This window comes from Heteronotia binoei, chromosome 1, assembly GCF_032191835.1.
Source record: "Heteronotia binoei isolate CCM8104 ecotype False Entrance Well chromosome 1, APGP_CSIRO_Hbin_v1, whole genome shotgun sequence".
Taxonomy (NCBI): Eukaryota; Metazoa; Chordata; class Lepidosauria; order Squamata; family Gekkonidae; genus Heteronotia; species Heteronotia binoei.
The window spans coordinates 193738087-193752704 of record NC_083223.1 but is presented as its reverse complement, the minus strand read 5'-3'; the positions used below and the strand labels follow the sequence as shown (position 1 = coordinate 193752704).

The 14618-nt window shown below is 45.4% G+C and overlaps 1 protein-coding gene across 2 annotated transcripts in view; it reads left to right on the top strand.

The window, feature by feature from the left end:
• Nucleotides 1-13472, top strand: part of EPHX1 (epoxide hydrolase 1) — a 49750-nt gene extending 36278 nt beyond the window's left edge. For both annotated transcript variants that reach the window (XM_060259466.1, XM_060259458.1), the window contains exons 7-9: nucleotides 3136-3244; nucleotides 9714-9839; nucleotides 13185-13472. In XM_060259466.1, coding sequence (XP_060115449.1) covers nucleotides 3136-3244; nucleotides 9714-9839; nucleotides 13185-13398 — 449 coding nt within the window. In that variant the 3' untranslated portion in view covers nucleotides 13399-13472. The remainder of the gene's footprint in view (nucleotides 1-3135; nucleotides 3245-9713; nucleotides 9840-13184) is intronic.
• Nucleotides 13473-14618: the final 1146 nt, after the last annotated feature.

The window sequence follows — 14618 nt, the reverse complement described above, 5'->3', positions numbered from 1 at the left end:
CCGTGTTGAGCACTGTTTCCCTCAGAAGAGAAGACTGAGGAAAAGTGGGAATTGAGCAGTTCCGCCCTCTCTTTGTTACCTGTTACAACTTCACTTTCCTGCCCTCGCAATGGGCCTACCATGTCCTTGCTCTTTTTGAACATATGAAAAGAACCCTTTTTGTTGTATTTAGCATCTTTGGCCAGCCTAAGCTCATACTTAGCTTTAGCTTTCCTAACTTTTTCTCTTCAAGCACTGGTGATTTGTGTGTAGTGTTTGTTCTGTATACAGCATTACAATGCCAGCCAGGAATGTAACACCTGAAAAGGACTTAATGAAACCATCAAATGCGCTACAGCTCAGGAGGCAGAGGGCCATTCCAGAAGCACTTCAGGATTACCACACAGTAACATTTACGCGAAGTATTATGTACCGCCTCATAATGGTGTCTTTGCCTTATAAGAAATATTATAAACAAACATTTTACTCCATCATGATTAAAATTTGGTAAGGGTTGATGAGTTATTTCTGGGAGAGAAATTTAGGCCCAATGAATATTCGCACTGGGAAACTGAGCTGTGCATTCGCACAGCTCGCTCCTACCTTACCTTTAAGATCTTTGGTGGGTGGCCCGTCTCTGTGTGCCCCCATCCATCAGAAGGGAGGTGGGTGGCTTTGGGAGACAGGGTCTGTTCAGTGATGCCTTGTCTTGTCTGTGGAACTTCCTCCTTACATCTGTTTGCCTTGTGATTGTTCTTCTGAGCTTTACTTGTATTGTAACTGCCATTCCTTATTATCATAAATTTGGCTGAGAGCATGTTGAAGCACTAAAACACTTGGAAACAATAAATATTATTGATAATTAAAGTATATTATGAGGCAGCATATAAATAGTTTAAAATGTATAAATATAATGTACTAGGAATAAGGCCTGTTGTAGAGAAAAATACAATGGGCTCTAGAAGGAGGGTCTGGGCAAGTGCCCCGCCACCCTTGGTGTCTCCCCCCTAACTTCTCACCCCTCCTCCAATAACCCCCCCCCCAACCATCTCTTCATCTCAACTACCTCTGCCCCCTTGGCACTCCACTACTTCCCCCACCAGTTAAATTCACTCACCCTCCACCCTTGCTATCCCCCCCCCCACTCAACCCTTGGCCTTCACTCACCTCCCCATCTTCACTGTCTTTCCACCCACCTATAGCTGAAAAAGATGCCAGCTTTCCATTCCCTTCGAATGGGTGTGTGTGTGTCCCCATGTCTGCAGTGGCTCAAAGCCCTGAAGCAGGCCCAGAATGGAGAGAAAAAATAATAATTATGGGTGTGTGTGTGCAGGGGGGGCATAAAGACAGTCACATAGATGCTGAAGCCGAACATTCCTTTTACTTGCAGCACATTGTTGCTGCCTTTTCCTGCTATATTCAGCCTTGCTGCATTTAGTATCAGTGTGTGCTTGTAGTGTGATCTGTGTGTGAGTTTTTGGCCTGGCCTTGTTGTGTTGTGTATACCATAGACTAGAGTATGTGCCACAAGACAGCCATTTTCTATAGAGGAATTGATCTGACTTAAGCTTTCTGTCCCCTCCCTGCAGCCTCTATCTAGGAAAAGTACAGTCTTTCTCCTTAGTGTGACTAAAGCAGGAGGGAAGCGTCCTTCGCAGGGTATAATGACACAGAGTCCATCCTGCAAAGCAATTCAGAGTGCCAATTCTGTCTGGGTGGGGAAATCTTTTACTCAAACGTTTTTTTTAAAAAAAAATTTTAAGCACACTCCAACCTACCTCCTCCACCCCCCCCCCCCCAAATTCCACCCAGTTCTAACAGAGAGAAACAGAACCTGGGCACTTCAGAAAAGAGGGCTGGTGACCATAGCATATGGACAGTGAGCTGAATTTCACAAATTGGTTCAAAATACCAGCCAGGTCCACTGTCAAGTAAGTGAGGTGAGAATCACTCCAAGCAAACTTGTCCAGGCAGTCAGTTTCAAGCCACTTGGTGGGTGATGGCAGCAGTACCAGGATTCACTTGTTATCTTTTGCGGTGGCTGTTCTTCCTTCAGATATGCACAGCTATTGTTACCATTGAGGAAAGATGGAAAGTTAGGCTTACCAATCCCCAGGTCCCAGCGGGGGTTCTTCCGCTTTTCCAGGCTCCTTCCCGCCCCCAGTCAGCTAGCCGATGGGGGGAAGCCCCGCCTCCACAACCATCGTGTGACTTTCCACCTCCAGAGGCTTCAGTCTCCATTTGGAAAGGCTTCCTCTTGGGATGGTGTGTCTGCGTTACTTTGGCAGCAAAGAAGTTGGCAGCAACTCGTGAGTAGAGATGTCAATCCCTCGCTTCAGAGTCACCAGAAACGGGGGGAGGGAGGGAAGGAAATGTCTGCTGGGCACTTCATTATTCCCTATGTGGAGATTGATCCTCATAGGGTATAATGGGGAATTGATCTGGAGGTATCGGGGGCTCTGGGGGGGCTGTTTTTTGAGGTAGAGGCACCAAATTTTTGGTATAGCATCTAGTACCTCTCCACCAAATACCCCCCAAGTTTCAAAATGATTGGACCAGGGGGTCCAATTCTATGAGCCCCAAAAGAAGGTGCCCCTATCCTTCATGATTTCCTATGGAAGGAAGGCATTTAAAAAGGTGTGCTGTCCCTTTAAATGTGATGGCCAGAACTCCCTTGGAGTTCAATTATGCTTGTCACGCCCTTGCTCCTGGCTCCACCCCAATGTCTCTTGGCTCCACCCCAATGTCTCTTGGCTGCACCCCCAAAGACTCCTGGCTCTACTCCCAAAGTCCCCAGATATTTCTTGAACTGGACTTGGCAACCCTATGGAAAGATGAGAACGAACACTAGCCAGGCTTGGTCACCCTTAAAGCTTTAGGCCACAATAGCGATCTCAAACCTTTTCAAAATTCAAACAAAATCTTCAAAGCTACTCTGACAGCTGCTGTTTCATTACTGTTTCAAAATGTCTGAAATATTTGCTTTTTTATAGTTTTTCTCCTTCACAAAGCAACTTTCCAAGGCAAGGCAAGCTTCTTTTTTGTTAGTGGATTTTCAAATGTTTTAAATTTTTAAACCAGATAGAAGTAGCCTGTATTTATTATTTATGTGGGTGAGCTAAATGAATAGTCACTTGTGGGTTTTCTTCCTTTTAGGCTGTAGCTTGAATGACTCTCCTTTGGGACTGGCTGCATACATATTGGAGAAGTTTGCTTTATGGACCGATCTCAACCATAAGTATCTAGAAGATGGAGGATTAGAAAAGTGAGTGCCATCTTTCCTTCTCATATACACAGCAGCTAACTTACTTTTTCTGGGGAGGGTTCAGTTATGTAAATCCAACCATCAGTGGACTTCACAGAGCAGAACTTTCCCACTTCTTTGTCCTGCTGCTGCCCATTGAATGTGTTGTGATTTTGTTTCTGGTGGTCAATGGCCCCTCAGGACCAGCACAGGGGGTAAGGTGAGGCTTTGCAGAGGGAAGGGGAAGTCAGAAGAAGTCACTTTCTCACTAATATAAATGTTGTTCCATCAGATGCAAGTCAGTGACTCCAAACTGTATTTATTTAGATCATTTTTATACTGATTATCTGTCACATACTTGAAGCAACATATGAAAAATGTTCTGTTACTGCTAGGCTTCCCAAACCTCCCGCTCTGGCGGGAGACTTCTGGGTTCGCAGCCTCATCTCCCGCTCTTCAAAACTCTGGAAGCGGGGGTGGAGGGGGGGGAGAACATACCTTTAGGCTTCATGTTGTAGAGCTCCTGAGCCGTTTGTGAAATGTCTGCCCCTTTAAGGCTGGGCAGGAAGCAGGAAGCAGAAAGGGCTTCTGAGAACGGCCCCTCCCTTTCTTTGCTTTCGTTTTCACAGGAAGTAGAGTTGTCTGGAGGAAGATCTGGTAAGTGTGTGTGTGAGAGAGGGAGGGGGCAGGGGATTCCCTAGTTTGGAGGCCCTCCACCCCTTTAGAAAGCGTGGGGGGGAGGGAAATGTCTACTAGGCACTCTATTATTCCCTATGGGGAACGATTCCCATAGGGAATAATAGGAAATTGATCCGTGGGTATTGGGGGCTCTGGGAAGGCTATTTTTTGAGGTAGAAACACCAAATTTTTAATATAGCATCTAGTGCCTCTCCCCAAAATACCCCCCAAGTTTCAAAACGAATGGACCAGAGGGTCCAATTCTATGAGCCCCAAAATATGGTGCCCCTATCCTTAATTATTTCCTATGGAAGAAAGGCATTTTAAAAGGTGTGCTGTCTCTTTAAATGTGATGGCAAGAACTCCCTTGGAGTTCAATTATGCTTGTCACATCCTTGTTCTTGGCTTCACCCCCAATGTCTCCTGGCTCCACCCCCAAAGTCCCCAGATTTTTCTTTAATTGGACTTGGCAACCCTAATTACTGCAGTAAAGTCTGATTAGCTAAACCGGAAGGTTTGCCTCTGCAGCATGTATTTATTCTAATTCACCCTACTTTCTACCATATTTGACCTTCAGGGCCCACTAAAGCAATAGTACACATTAGCAATACAAAAGAAAGTTGCCTGAGTCCTCAAGTCTTCCTGCTACCAGTGCAGTGGCTGCTTTTCCTTCGGGCTGTGGTGACCGCAGTGTAAAATCTGCTCCCCACAACAGGCTGCAGTAGGGTTGCCAAGTCCAATTCAAGAAATATCTGGGGACTTTGGGGGTGGAGCCAGGAGACTTTGGGGATGGAGCCAGGAGCAAGGTTGTGACAAGCATAATTGAACTCCAAAGGAAGTTCTGTCCATCACATTGAAAAGGACCACACACCTTTTCAATGCCTTCCCTCCTTGGAATTAATAAAAGATAGGGGCACCTTATTTGGGGGCTCATAGAATTGGACTCCGCGGTCAGATCTTTTTGAAACTTGGAGGGTCTTTTGAGGAGAGGCATCGGATGCTATGCTGAAAATCTGGTGCCTCTACCTCAAAAAACAGCCCCCCTCCAGAGTACCAGATACCCGCTGATCAATTCTCCATTATTCCCTTTGGGAATCGGTTTCCATAGGGAATAATTAATGCCCAGCAGTCAGTTCCCTCCCCAGTCTGGTAAGTCACATGCTCTCTCTCGCTAGGGAGGCAGTCTTGCCTGGCTGGTTGCGATGCCTTGCTGGCCTTTTTTCCACCACATAATGTGCTTTTAAAATTATTTACCCGGACTTTGCGTATTTGAGGTGTGCGTGCCGTGCACACGAAAGCTCATACCTTGAATAGCACTTTGCTGGTCTTAAAGGAGCCGCTGGACTCTCTAACTTTACCTGGACCTTGCAAGCGTTAAGAAAGTGGACGGCTTCCTTCTCACTCAGGAAGAAAGCAAAGAGTGCAGGCAGGTGCGGGCTTCCTCATGCCAGTTTTAGCTTCTCTTCGGGGTCGAGGGCGAAAAGATCTCAACGGGGGGTGTCGATTTGGAAAACGGCCTGTAACTGGCAGCCTCAGATGGGGGGGGGGGCTTGCATGGGGTTGTTGTTTTTCTGTTTTACCTTTCCTCCCTTTGACTTTCCCGATCTCTCCTTCCCAGCTACAGCCGCTCCTCGGAAGGAAAGGGCAATTGGTAATTATTGTAAAAAAAAATCTCGCAAGTCCCTCCCAGAAGGCAGGATCAAAGGGGGGAGGGAGAGGAGACCCTTTGCTGCTCTCCTCAGGCACTGGCAGCCTGTAGCTCGGGCCGCAGCCACGGTGATGGTGGCGGCGGCTGCTGCCTGTGCCTGGGCCAGCAGCGCTTGTGGTGGCAGCGCTGTGCTGGTGTTGTGGCGGCGGCGGCAGCCTGGCGCTGTGAGGGGGAAGCATCGTCCCCCCTCCCGCTTCCAAATATTTGGAGAGCGGGGGAGGAGGCTGAAAATCCAGAGGTTTGAGAAGCCTAGGCTGCAGAGACACTGAACCAGATTGTGTTTCTAATTTTTTTACAATTATACTCCTATCAAAATGAATTTATGCAAAAGAAATATAATCAGTATGTCCTTGAACAAACTATAAACAAAACTTGTACAGAGAATACTACCTTGTTTCATATCATACTTTGTTCTTGAGTGCTCCTGTAGACTGAATGTTTGGGCCCCTCTCCTCATATTATCATATTTTGAGTGGAAATAATAGTCCAAGCCCCATACTAATCTATAAAGTTAAGGCTTAGCTTAGGTTTCTGTTCTTCCCTGTAACATACAGGGCTGCTTTTACAGTCAGCTGTGTATCTACTGATTGCCCATACAGCTGAAAGATTTTTGGCCCAGTGGAGGATTGTGTAAATTGAACTAATCCTCCGGGATGTTTTGTTTTTTCCCTTTCTGAAACAGAGTGGAATTTGTACTCACCCATTCTTTGAAAGCAAGGCCGGAGCTAAAGAATTGAGTAGGGTTGCCAGTTCCCTAGTTGGGGTGGGAGTTCCCCTGATTTCAAGGGCTTTAATTTGCCACCAGCCAGTTGGCTGGTGAGAAAACTCCACCTCCAAACAGCCCCCTATCGCATCAACATCAATGGCACAATGATGTAACCCAGAACATCATCACACTGGGCACATCACACATTGACATGCTAGAATTTTTGGCCAAAACTCTATGGTTATCATCCCAGAATGCACTTGGAACCCCCCTGCTGGAAGCCAGATAAGACCTAGCAACCTTAGAATTGAGCCATGCTCACTAGCCATTTAATGAGACTGATCTTGCAAAATGTGAAGCAGAAAGGTTTATTTATTTATTTATTTTTTTATTTATTTATTTGGGATTTATATCCCGCCCTTCCCACAAGTGGCTCAGGGCGGCTTCCAGTGATAGATCCAACAAAATTACAGTATTTAAACATATAAAGGGATCAGCATTTAAAACAGATAAAAACAGATAAAACCATGGTTATCAATAAATATTAATAAATATTAATAAATATATCAACTGTATATAAAAGAAAGAAATCCGGCAAGTTACATTAAAATTCTCAAGCTAGGTATAGGCTAGCCGGAAGAGGGTCGTCTTACAGGCCCTGCGGAACTGTACAAGGTCCCGCAGGGCCCTCACCTCTTCCGGCAGCTGATTCCACCATGTAGGGGCCATAACGGAGAACGCCCTTTCTCTGGTGGATTTCAAACGGGCTTCCTTCGGCCCAGGGATAGTAAGGAGATTTTGTGTTCCCGACCTCAGTACTCTCTGGGGAACGTGCGGGGAAAGACGGTCCTTCAGGTAGACAGGTCCCAAGCCATATAGGGCTTTAAAGGTGATAACCAGCACCTTGTACCGGACTCGGTATATTACTGGAAGCCAGTGCAGGGTCCGAAGACCCGGCTGAATGTGTTCCCACTTTGGGAGACCCAATAACAGCCGGGCCGCGGCATTCTGCACCAGCTGCAATTTCCGAGTTCGGGACAGGGGCAGCCCCATGTAGAGGGCATTACAGTAGTCTAACCTCGAGGTGACCGTGGCATGGATCACTGTTGCTAGGTCGTCGCGCTCCAAAAAGGGGGCCAACTGCCTTGCCCGCCTAAGGTGAAAAAACGCGGACTTGGCAGCGGCTGCTATCTGAGCCTCCATCTTTAAGGAAGGCTCCAACAGCACCCCCAAGCTCCTGACCCTGTCCGCCGCTATCAGCGGCGCACCGTCAAAGGCTGGTAGGGGGATTCCCCTTTCCGGACCGCGGCGACCCAAGCAAAGGACCTCTGTCTTCGCAGGGTTAAGCTTCAGCCCGCTCAGTCTGAGCCATTCAGCCACGGCATATAGTGCCCGATCTAGATTTTCCGGGACGCAGGTCGGCTGGCCGTCCATCAGTAGATAGAGCTGGGTGTCATCAGCATACTGATGACACCCTAGCCCGTACCTTCGGGCAATCTGGGCAAGAGGTCGCATATAGATGTTAAATAACATCGGGGAGAGAACCGCCCCTTGGGGCACACCACAGTCAAGTGTGCACCTCCGGGACAGCTCCCCCCCAACTGCGACCCTTTGTCCCCGACCTTCAAGGAAAGAGGAAAGCCACTGTAAAGCCAACCCCTGAATCCCTGCGTCGGCGAAGCGACCCTTCAGTAGCCGATGGTCGACCGTGTCGAACGCAGCCGACAGGTCTAACAGCATCAGCACCGCTGAGCCGCCCCGATCCAGATGCCGTTGAAGGTCATCCACTAGGGCGACCAGCACCGTCTCCGTCCCATGTCCCGGGCGAAAGCCGGACTGAAATGGGTCAATGCTGTTCATATTGTGTTTTTGTTACTATCAAGTGAACCTAGGAAGGGCTTTATTTAATTAAGCTGTCAGTTATTACCTAGTCAAATCCTTGAATAGCCAATATAATGATAAATGGAAGAAATAATATATTTCAGCAATATCCCAAAGACATAAGATGCCAGATCATCAGTTCAAAACCACTTTCTGTTACTGCTGGTAGTGAGCCATTGGAGGTTACTGCAGGTAGTGAACCAGCCTGACCAGAACCTTTGGGAGGGGAAGGACTATAATTCCAGATAAAGGAGCTGTCTGCACGGGCAGCTGTAAATTTTCTAGAACTAATGATCTGCTAATTTTTAGCTAGGAACAGAATATTCTCATTGCGCTCTTAAACAATAGATGATGATAGAAAGTTTGGGCTCAAGGGCATCCCCCTCACTATGTATGACGTATGCAATATTAATGGACAGCAGTTGGTCATGTTTCTGTAGTCCTCCTAACTGATATATTATTGATAACACATGGCAGGATTTGAGCTTATGAATAATAAATGTCACAGATGGCTGTTTTGCTTTGGCCCTTTCAGTGAACAGACAAAACCAACTCTTGAAAATGATTTTGTCCATCATGGTCAAATAGAATCCTCTGACTGCAGAGATGGCATTCTGCCCTCCCCCATTGCCTTCGTGCAACGTACCTAACATTTTAGACCTTGGAACACTAAATCAGAAGAAAGTATATGAGAGTAACCACTTCCCATAATACTTTGCTGTTTGATTCCTTTCTTTTTGCATGACTTGTGAAGTGTCCTCTAAAGGGAGGCTGTGGATTTGCTTAAGTCTTAGTACTCTTGAGCAGGAAATGGGAAAGTGAAGCTCTTTGGGGGAACACTGAAATCCCCCAACAAAAAGCAAAATGATACATTATTCCTCCATCTACACAGAATCTTTTTCCAAAACTCTGATTCTTGCAAACAGCACAGTACAGATGATAACAAGTACCGAGTTTGATGTAGTGGTTAAGAGCGCGGACTGTTATCTGGGAGAACTGGGTTTGATTCCCCACTCCTCCACTTGCACCTGCTGGAATGGCCTTGGGTCAGCCATAGCTCTCATAGGAGTTGTCCTTGAAAGGGCAGCTGCTTGTGAGAGCTCTCTCAGCTCCACCCACCTCACAGGGTGTCTGTTGTGGGGGGTGAGGAAGGTAAAGGAGATTGTGACCGCTTTGAGATTCCGAGTATGGGGCGGGATGTAAATCCAATTTCTTCTTCTTCCTCCTCCTCTTCCTCCTCCTCCTCCTCCCACACTGATTCCCTGAAGTCTGTCTGAGGCAGAGGGATTTTCCTCCAATCCCCACCACACAGAGGTTTGTGCATAATGAGAAAAATGTAGATGTAGGCAATTCCAGGGGTGTGAGTTGGTCTGGACCTGGGAAAGGTTATGAATATGAAGGCTGGTGGCAGAAGCTGCTTTCACCATTTGCAACTACTGAAAAGTAAGTCCCTTAACTGCTCTTTATAATATTTGCACTGAGCTCTAACGAAGCTATTTGTGGAATGTATTTTACAGGAAGTTCACTCTTGATGACCTGCTTACAAATGTAATGATCTACTGGGTATCAGGCTGCATAGTTTCTTCAGTGCGTTTGTACAAAGAGAACTTAAAGAATGGCATTGGCACAGAAAAGCATGAAAAGTAAGAGATCCCCCTTTGCCCATTTTATATTTCTGTTTTATACCATGCCCAAGCTCACTCTCTCAGCACTTCTGAGAATTACTGTTGTATACCACGTAAGCATCAGTCATACAGAAAGGACATATGGTGACTTTTTTAGAATCTGGACATCTAAAGGTTTCTGGAGTAAGCAAGAAGTCTGAATAACACAACAATAAATTCCCTATGCTGGAATGCAGAGCACAGTTGTAGAGAGGTAACTGTGTTAGTCTGTTGTATCAAAGTGAAGTAGAAATCCAGTGGCACTTTAAACACTAACATTTCTTCCAGCACAAGCTTTTGTAAGTCCTTTGTAGAAGAGACCTCTGCTGAAATAAATTTATTTATGCTATTTATAATCTGCATTTCTTACTGAGACTCCAGCAGATTACATAATAAATGTTAATTTTTAAGGCACCACTGATTATTATGCAGAATATGGGTAAAGGGTGGATTTGTAGCAGAAAGTTCAGGAAGGAATGTACTTATATGAACCTTTGTAAAGTTCTAAGGCAGGTTGCTTTCATTATTTCACTGGGTTCATTACATTTTAGACAATAGCTTGGCCAGGGTTGCCAGGTCTGTTTTGGAAAATACCTAGAGACTTTGGGGGTGGATCCAGGAGAGGGCAGGGTTTGGGGAGGGGTGGGGCCTCAGCAGGGTACAATGCCATAGAGTCCATCCTTCAGAGAAGCCATTTTCTCCAGGGGAGCTGATCTCTCCCAACTGGAGATCAGTTGTAAAAGTGAGAGATCTCCAGGCCCCACCTGGAGGCTGGCAACCTTTGCAGATTTGTAGTAAGAAAATCTAAATACTGGAGGCTGCTCTATGGCCTCTGTTGTAAAATCCCAGCTGAAATTAACAGTGTTCACAACATAGCAAAGTTCAGACAATGGGTGAAATTATTTTTATTACCATAACAATATTAATATTCACTGCCTTTTGGGGTTCTGCTAAAGTCAACACCTTATTAAGGCAACTGTAAATTTGATGGGAAGTTAACTGAAATGATAAATTGGTATGTGGAATATCATATGTATACCTTCTGTCTGGAATATGTATAACTCCCTCCAGGCCAAACTAGATGTAACACTGGAAGAAGCATGAACAGGTCCTCTCAACATGTGTTTTTAAAAGGAAAGCCCGTGGGGAAGGGGGGAGAGATGGTTTAATCATTCTCCCCTCCAGTGTGGTTTTGCCAACTGAAACAACTACTCCCCCCCCCTTACTGCTATTATTTCTCTTCCTCTCTCTCTTTGCTGTCAAGTCACAGCTGATGTATGGCCCCATGGGATTTTGAAGGAAAGAGACATTCAGAGGTGATTTGCCATTGCCTTCCTCTGCACCTAGCAACCCTGGATTGACCTTGGTGATCTCCCATCCAAATACTAACCAGGGCCAACCCTGCTTAGCTTATGAAATCTGACAGGACAAGGCTAGGCTGGGCTATCCAGGTCAGGGTTATTTGCTCTTGATGGGAAAAAATAAAGGCAACCCTCTTTTTGCCACCTTCCCCCCTCTAGAGTAATAGCAGCTGGGGGGGCATTGTTGAAACTACTACACAGGGATTGTGCAGCAGCCTTTCTACCCACCGTATATCACCAGTGTGCCACTGGAGTGATCCATTCACAAATCTTCCAGTATTGCAACTAACTTGGCTCTCAGAGACAGCTCTAGTCTCCAGAAAGTATCTTGGGGCTAGAACTGTTTTGCCTCACAGCCTAAGCCTCTAATGGGTGGCCAAGTTTTACAATAATATCCAGAACAGTTGCTAGGAGGTTATTTACATTACATTTTAAAGTGTTAAGAGATGGAATAGGTGTATGGAATATTATCTTCCTACTGAACGTTTGAAAACACATTTTCATCACATTGCAAATGAAACTGAGCATAGCCCATCTTGATTAAAATTTGAGACAGCTGCCACTGGTAGAGCTGCCAGCTCTGCATTGGGAAATTCCTGAAGACTTGGAAGTAGAGCTTGAGGAGAGCGGGGTTTGGGGAAGGGCGGGACCTCAGTGGGGTATAACACCATGGAGTCCACCCTCCAAAACAGCCATTTTCTCCAGGGGAAGTGATCTCTGTAGTCTGGAGACCAGTTCTAATTCCAGGAGATCTTCAGTGCCCACTTAGAGGCTGGCAACCATAACTGCCTGGGATAGAATTGCACTGTGGAGATAGGCTGATCCCTGCATCTGGCTGTATTTCCCAGCTTCACTCTATCTTTACAGAGATAGGGCCAACTGTGATAGGGCCAAATTGCTTGTGGCAATTTTTCTTTGTCTACTGATGGAAAATCCTGCTTGCAAGTTGCAACATAACATTTGGCCACCAACACCAGATGCTGTTTGGCTTGCTGTTGTTTGGTGGGTTGACTAGCAGGTGGTGAACAAAATGGCAGCTTCAAACTATGCAAAAGAATCCAGAGGATTAGACTGCCATAAGCAGGGCAGAAGATCAGGTCAGCTTCTTTATGAATTGGTTTATCCTCCAAAATGCTAAAACTATGACCCCATCTAGTTCTGCTCTCATGCAGAATTACTCATAATCTGATCTCAAATACTCTATGTATCTGTCAAATATTTATCCTTTACATTTATCCTCCCCAAGGATGACTGAAATGGTTGAGTAGATTCATATGGGAGTAGGCAGTCCTTAAGATATGGTAGTCACAAGCCATAAAGGGCTTTAAAGATCAATAATATCACCTTGAATTGGGTCTGGAAACAAACTGGAAGCCAGTGTAGATGGAATGAGACATAATGCACAGTATGGAGTATAATCAATTATATGAACAGAACAAAGCAAGAGATGTTTAAGCAGCATAGAAACTTGAAAATACAAAGATACCTAGCATTCTAACATTTTAAAAAAACTATTGATAGAAGCAAAGATTAGAATGCACTCTGGGTTTGGGTGAATATTTCAAAGCCCCTTGAGATTCAGTACATGGTAAAAAAAATTCTGAAAGAGCTGCAAAATAAGCAAGTCATATTGGGGAACAGTCCTGAAGCCCATTTTAGGTGGCCCTTACTTATTGGGTGGGGAAGACTAATCTGCAGCAGCCAATACCTGGCTTTTCCCCCTTCTGTATACACACATTCTTACTGTTTCTAGAAGTCTAATGAATCTGTAGTTCCGTTGAATCCACTCTTACATTGCCGTCCTAAGAACACTCTGCTGGGAGTAAGCCCCACTGAATAAATTTGAGTAGGATTGTGAGAAGACCTGCTTAGAATTTCTCCCTTAGTATCTTCAGTCTTTTTCTGTTTTATCAGTTGTATTAGAAGGTAGCCTTATAACAACTGACTTCTGATTTCCTTGCAGGCTGCCTGTGCATGTTCCTACAGGAATTACTTGTTTTCCCAAAGACCTCTTATGCTTTCCTCGATTATGGCTACAATCAAAGTATGTCAATATTGTCTCATACAACTACATGCCACGAGGTGGCCATTTTGCAGCCTTTGAAGAACCGGAACTCCTAGCAGCAGACATCCGACAGTTTGTGGAGAAAATAGAAAAAGGAAACCTTGCCAAATGAAGTAGTAATTGGTTTTAGTTGTGGGATGTTGTAATATGTTTTGCAATGTACAAATTATCCAGATTGAAAATAGGTACATGCTTCGCATTTAAATAGATATATTTTTGTTTGTTTGTAACTCAGATTCTTATCCCATGTGTTTAGAATATTGGTGGTGATGAGTGTGGTCAAGTTGCAGCCCATTTATAGGAATCCTATGGGGTTTTCAAGGCATGAGATAGTCAGAAGTGGTTTGCCATTGCCTGCCTTTGCATAGCAACCCTGGACTTCCTTGGCGGTCTCCCATCCAAGTACGAACCAGGGCAAACCCTGCTTATCTTCTGATAACATCAGCCTAGCTTGGGCCAGCCAGGCTAAGGCAGCTGGAAAATTGGTTCAGTTATTCAAGCTGACTGATTTATTCAGTTATTCAAACTGACTGATTGACTACTCAGGTTAATCAGTGAGGGATTTTCTGCACAATTGTAGCATTTGTTTTGCTCTAATGATGTTCCCGTCACCCATTTATCCTCACCATACTTTCCCCATACTTCTGGTTACTTTCAAGAGATGATTTTTAGCAATATTTTAAACTTAAAATGCAATTACAGTTCACATACTAAATGCTACCAGTCTATGTTTGGTCTCTCAAAGTGCTTTTAATATACCTGCCTGGAAGATTGTGATGTCATACATGCCTAAGCAGCAGCAGGCTTCATTGCCCCTCTGATGGTGTTTGGTAAGAACATGATAAGCTCTCCCTTCGCAGCTGAAAGTAGTGGGGGAGCAGAGCCCAAAGACAGGCAAGGCTATCAGCCACTCTGGAAGCAATGACAGTTTTCAAAACACTTCCTGCTCCAAATATCATGGGCATTGAATGTGCTGGTCTGGAATGGGAGACCAAGGAGAGTTTGGCGATCTGGGTTGTGTACCGGGCGTCCAACACACCCCCAGAGAGCCTGACTGCACTGCTGGAGGTGGCATCAACCTGGGCTCTGGACTTCCCCAGGTGATGAATCCTGGAGGATTTCAATGTCCATGTTGATGACACAGCATCCTTGCAGGCCCAGGACCTGGTGTCATCCATGGAGGCACTGGGACTCAGCCAGTTTGTTTCAGCTCTCACCCACCAGGCTGGTCATACGTTCGACTTGGTCTTTGGAGCTAGGATAACACTGGATCTGATAGCTGTTGATATGGTTCCATGGTCAGATCACTGTGCCCTGAAAGTCCGACTGCAC